The sequence below is a fragment of the Octopus bimaculoides genome, chromosome 14, assembly GCF_001194135.2.
Source record: "Octopus bimaculoides isolate UCB-OBI-ISO-001 chromosome 14, ASM119413v2, whole genome shotgun sequence".
NCBI lineage: Eukaryota > Metazoa > Mollusca > Cephalopoda > Octopoda > Octopodidae > Octopus > Octopus bimaculoides.
Window position 1 is genome coordinate 6,090,525 of NC_068994.1, and position 6,187 is coordinate 6,096,711.

General features: G+C 39.9%; 1 protein-coding gene across 1 annotated transcript in view; it reads right to left on the reverse strand.

Annotated features, from left to right (window-relative positions):
- The window catches only part of LOC106883334 (huntingtin), a 71,542-nt gene that overhangs the window by 27,994 nt on the left and 37,361 nt on the right, over nt 1-6,187 (reverse strand). The window contains exons 27-32 of the mRNA XM_052973011.1: nt 5,889-6,025; nt 4,651-4,767; nt 3,638-3,760; nt 3,058-3,317; nt 1,951-2,099; nt 415-643 (exon numbers count right to left, since the gene is read on the reverse strand). Coding sequence (XP_052828971.1) covers nt 415-643; nt 1,951-2,099; nt 3,058-3,317; nt 3,638-3,760; nt 4,651-4,767; nt 5,889-6,025 — 1,015 coding nt within the window. The remainder of the gene's footprint in view (nt 1-414; nt 644-1,950; nt 2,100-3,057; nt 3,318-3,637; nt 3,761-4,650; nt 4,768-5,888; nt 6,026-6,187) is intronic.

The following is a 6,187-nucleotide window of genomic DNA, read 5'->3' on the forward strand; positions in this document are numbered from 1 at the left end:
TATACATATCTATACACGCACATACATACAGATAAGCACTTGGCCTGGAATGAAACCCCTCAGTCTTCATCTGACACAGGAGTTCAATACTCTTTATCCATGAAAGTTGTTTTAAAACCATTTTATCAATAATAGAAAGTGTGTCTCGTAACAGCACTGTGCTACATAAAAAGCATTGGTGTGGGTGTCGGTGCCACGTAAAAAAACACCCAGTACACTCTGTGGAGTGGTTGGTATTAAGAAGGGCACCCAGCTGTAGAAACCAAGCCAAAACAGACTATGGAACCCAGAGTGGCTCCTGGTCATGCCAGTTCCTGTCAAGCTGTCCAACCCATGCCAGTATGGAAAACAGACGTCAAAAGATGATGATGATGATGATGATGATGATGATGATTATCTCCGTGATTGTCTTACCTGGGACTTGGAATAATGAATTTGTTTGGTGTTTGCATGATTGCACTCCACCAGTGAGGATCGTAAGAGTTGAGCAAGATTAGAATGTTGCACCACTGCAGTGTAATCGTTGGGAAGCTAACCCCGAGGCACAAGAAACTTTGGTTTATCTCCTCAATGCTGTACATGAAGGGCTCGACCTCTTCTTGAACAATTCCCATGGCAGCCGTTGCTACCCGTCTGAATAGACCTGGAAACGACAATGAAATAAGCCATTTAAACCGTTCAGCATTCAGATTATCCTGTCAAATATAATGCTTATTTATTCACATTGTTTTGAATTAATCATGGATTATCTTGTGGCTTTGAGATTTCAGTGATATGATTGTTTATTTTTAGAATGACATTGCAGGGTAAGTGTGAGATGCCATATCTGGCCAGTTTGAACATAAAGTAAGTAGAATATTTGGGCCGGATATGGCCGGTTTAAATGCAGTATATTACTGGTTTGAAGGTGCATGCTTTGGTGGTTAGGGTGTTAGGATCATAACGCTGTGGGTTCAATTCCTGCACAGAGCAATGTGTTGTGTCCTTGAGCAAGGCACTTCATTTCAAGCTGCTCCAGTTTACTCAACTGAAAATGAAAAACCAGCCAGGTTCTGGTACAACTCAACCCCATCCCTTCAGTTGTCACATCCTGGATGTGCTACTGGGTCAAAAGATGGGGGAGTCAAGAGAGTGCCTCTGTTTTGTGACTACATAGTCATCTAAAACAATTAGCAAAAAATAGCGAATGATACCAAGTTGTGCCCTTTCATGGGTGATAGCTAAATCTTTATATATTCTTCATGTGCTCCAAACAACACCAAACACTAAATATTCAGCAAATAGCATCTATGAAAGAGAATTTAGATTTAACCCTCATCCAACAGATGAAAAAACAAATTCACACACACACAGACTAATCTGAACTTTTGATATTGTCATTAACCCATTACCTACCAGTGATCTCATATGAGATCACTTAAAAATTACAAATTTCGTAATTATCTGTCAATATTTACACACATCTAACCTTTTTACTATATCTACTAGGTATATTTCTCTGATATTCAAATGAGATTTGCTAATTTTTCACCCGATATCTCGCTTATTTCTATTTAAAATGTTATTTTGATCATTCCAGGATGTTTCTAAGGCTGTTTTATGCTAGAAATCAAAGTTTCATAAAAAAATTCCAGTTAATAGAATTATGGCAGGTAATGGATTAATGTGGTCACTTTCCATATCATCTCATACATACACACACTACAGTCCCATACAAACACACTTTACACTAACACATTAGATGTTACACACACAAGCATTTACAGCTCTATCCAAACCCATGTTTGTTGCAATGCACAAACATACACATTAACCCATGCTACCACACATATTCGTTACAACACACAAACACAGTAACCCAAACTACCACATGTATTACACACACACACACTAGTTATTTGTCTGTGTCTCTGCAGTTATGTTTGGAACCAAGAGGCACACGGCACCTACCTGACTGAAACATATGGGTCACAAACAACAGCAAATGGGATAACTGTTGACAAAGGAAGTCTATATTCTGGCCGCCTTCGAGGAATGTAAGATTGCTAACTTTCTGGCTGATAGTGTCAGCAACAAGACCAGCAACTTGAAACAGGAACCTGGGAAATAAGGAAATACAGAAATTACATAAACGAAATGATGACTTCTTACTAAGACATAAAGGCTGGTGTCTGTGTGTGTGGAAGGTTAATGGATAGAGTTAACTTCAGTATATCAACATCTTAACTGCCACCTGTGCCACTGGTAGTTCATTGCTTAACTTCATACAACAGCCACTAACTGACCATGGTGGTTAACATGTTAGTGTCAATTAGTGAAGCCTATGAGGAAAGCACTATATGGTTGCTGACCTACTAGACATAGTAGCCAAACATCCACCAAGTTATGCTATTAACCCTTTTGTTACCGTATCTATCTTGAGATGCTCTGTGTTTCTTCCAACTAATTTTAAATATAACAAAGAATTTAGTTAAATAACTTAGTTATCATTCAGCTAGTGTTAGGAACATAAATTAAGGCAGCGAGCTGGCAGAAACGTTAGCACGCCAGGTGAAATGCTCAGCGGTATTTCGTTTGCCGTTAGGTTCTGAGTTCAAATTCCGCCAAGGTCGACTTTGCCTTTCATCTTTTCGGGGTCGATAAATTAAGTACCAGTTACGCACTGGGGCTGATGTAATCAACTTAATCCCTTTGTCTGTCCTTGTTTGTCCTCTCTATGTTTAGCCCCTTGTGGGCAATAAAGAAATAAGGAACATAAATTGTGACTAAGGTTTGGTGGAAGATTTTAATTCAAAACTTATAAAAACAGGACAAAATTGTACTACAGAGCCAGAGGCAGTTTCAGCCAGGTTGGTAACGAAAGGGTTAAAGAGAAGGAAGGATATACTGCATCATGTAGTCCTAGGTAACCTGAAGTGTTGTGCAGTGGGATTGAACCTGAAACTGCATAGTTGCAAAGTGAACTTCTTGATCACACAGCCATGTCTGTACTTGATGCAGTTTTTCAGTGAAGGGCAGATTGTTGAGCAACACTGAAAATAAAGATATAACTCTTACCTGGCAACTGTGTTTTCAGGTGGCAGTGCCTGAGGCAGTTCTTTAGCCAAAACTTCAGCCCCTTCTTTTTCTTGATCTTCCTCCATCTCATCTTCCACCTGAGGGACTACCACGTAGTCTGGGTTCCGCTTCAAGATACAAACAGACAGACACAGCTCCTCGAGTCGTGATAGCACCACTTCCTCCTTCGACTGGGATATAATCACACGCAGCAACGACAAAACTAAACATTGCCAACGCTGCAGACCGGTGACACTCGACTGAAAAGGTAATACTTAATTACGTGAATATGTATACATGGACAAAAACAAAAAAAAAGAGAAAAGAATAAATAGCAGCTGGTAATCAATGTATAAAGTAAGACGCAAGATACTTTTGGGCCCCTGATCAGTAAATAGAAGAGCTTTTGAATTTATCATTTGAGAAGAAAAATACCAATTCTACAATATCTACAAAGTACTCACACACACACACACACACACACACACATACACAAAAACACACTAGCTGAGTCACCTATCCTTATCAATGAGTGAAACCAGTGAAAAATAATAAAAGAATATAGAGAATGTATACTCACTACATCTGCTGGTTTAGCCACTAAGGTTTTCAGTAGAATATCGACAGGCCGAAAAACACTTGGTGCCACTGATTCAAAGAGATGGTGAAGAACATCCAATGCCTCCAAACTATCTAGATTCACCTGAAATAGTTGCGATGTGAGTGGCAAAGGGAGACAGTGAAAGTATTAAGATATTGCTTATTGTTGTTGTTGTTGTTGTTGTTGTTATAGCTGTGTTCTGAGTTCTGAAATTTTGTGGGAGGGGACTAGTTAATTACATTCAACCCCAGTGTTTTACTTGTACTTAATTTATCGACCCCGGAGGAAAGATGAAAGGCAAAGTTGACTTTGGTGGAATTTGAACTCAGAACATAAAAGACAGGTGAAATATCACTAAGCATTTTGCCCAATGTGCTAACAATTCTGCCAGTTCACCACCTTAGCAATAATAATAATAATAATAATAATGACAATAGGATGCTGGGTGTGTCTCAGCGAGTGATTGTAACAAGCATTCAGATTAAAAATAAATAATAAACTTGGCTTGCAAAGACCAGTTGGGGCAAGTGAAAGCGAAATCGTGATGGCACCTGTACCAGTGGAGCGCTAAGAGCACCGTGGCTCCTGTGCAGGTGGCACGTAAAATACACCATTTTGAGCGTGGCCGTTGCCAGTCCCACCTGACTGGCCTTTGTGCCGGTGGCACGTAAAAGCACCCACTACACTCTCAGAGTGGTTGGCGTTAGGAAGGGCATCCAGCTGTAGAAACTCTGCCAAATCAGATTGGAGCCTGGTGCAGCCATCTGGTTTCACCAGTCCTCAGTCAAATCGTCCAACCCATGCTAGCATGGAAAGCGGACGTTAACCAATGATGATGATGATGATGAATAATATATTCCTGATGTGCATAAAACGACACTAATAGGTTAATGAAAGAGAAAGAAGTTTCAAGCAAACAATAAAAGTATAAGAATGTTAATTTTGACAACAATGGTAAAGTAGGAATCATAGAAGTGAATTTGGACACTCACCTGTTGCTTAGCCAAAGCAGGCAGAACCATATCAGAGACTTGTCTTGACAGGCGTTTCCATCGATCTTCATTTTCTTTCCTGCACTGTTGCAAAATGATGACAAACATTTCCAGAGCCTGTAGAAAATATGCAAAATAATGAAATGGAAATAAATGCATTAAAAAAAAAAAACAATAATAATAATAATACTGACAGAAAGATAGATGCGAATTAGCCAAACATTATATTGAAAGACTTCAAACAAAACTCATGCCTCCTCATTGATATGACGGTAAAATTTCCACTTATTCCTTATTTTTATTTTCCTGAGTATGTTAAATTACAAGGCACAAAAAGAAAATGACTCTCCCCAGACACAACAGAATATGCTTCAACACACGAACTCACATAAAGAATCTTGCAAACCAAATCCAAAAACGAAATATAAAGTAAACTGAATGTTAAAGGGTTAATACAATACCATACAGCATTTCATCAACTACTGAAGCTGCAGGAAATCCAGCTGAGCAGCACAAGCCCCCACCAAAATAACTATGTATGAAGGAATCCGGGGTAGAGGAAGACCCAGGAAGACATGGGATGAGGTGGTGAAACATGACCTTCCAACGTTGGGCCTCACAGAGGCAATGACAAAAGACCAAGACCTCTGGAGATATGCTGTGACTGAGAAGACCCAGCAAATAAAGTGAGTTCACAGCTGTAACCTACACCAGTGTCACATAACCAGCCCACTCAAAAGTACTTTGGATCGTAGGGCAACATGCTATGCTTGAGGAGACCTATTGAGTCAAGTACACCAACATCAACATCAAAATAAAATCAAATCAAATTACAATCAAATGGAAATTGTAGTTGTGACCCTTGTGCCAGCGGCACGTAAAAAGCACCATCCGAATGTGGTCGATGCCAGTGCCGCCTTGACTAACTTCCATGCCGGTGGCAAGTAAAAAGCACCATCTGATCATGGTCGATGCCAGCTCCTCTGGCCCCTGTGCTGGTGGCACGTAAAAAGCACCCACTACACTCTTGGAGTGGTTGGCATTACGAAGGGCATCCAACTGTAGAAACAATCTGCCAGATCAGATTGGGGCCTGGTGCAGCCTCCTGGCTTCCCAGACCCCAGTCAAGCTGTCCAACCCATGTCAGCATGGAAAACAGACATTAAATGATGATGATGATGGTGATGATGATGATGATGATATACTAGGGTCTCACCATTTCTCATGGGGTTACGTACCTGATAGAAATTTATCAGCCGCAGTAACATAGAAACAACAACTTCTCGCTGTGTTTCTAAGTCCTTGCCGCCATCACTCTTGTTGGTTCCTCGCAGAAGAAACAAATCATAGACTATGGGTTGTAGAGCAGGAATGGCTGTGGAAGAGAAACAAGGAAATAAAATTAAAGTTATTTCGACAATAACAATAAAACACAAATAAGATTAATAATTTCCAAGAGAAAACAGGCTGATTCTTTTGATAATTAATTTGCAACTTAACTTATTTTTCTGCCAATAGAGCCTAAGCTTGAGAACAT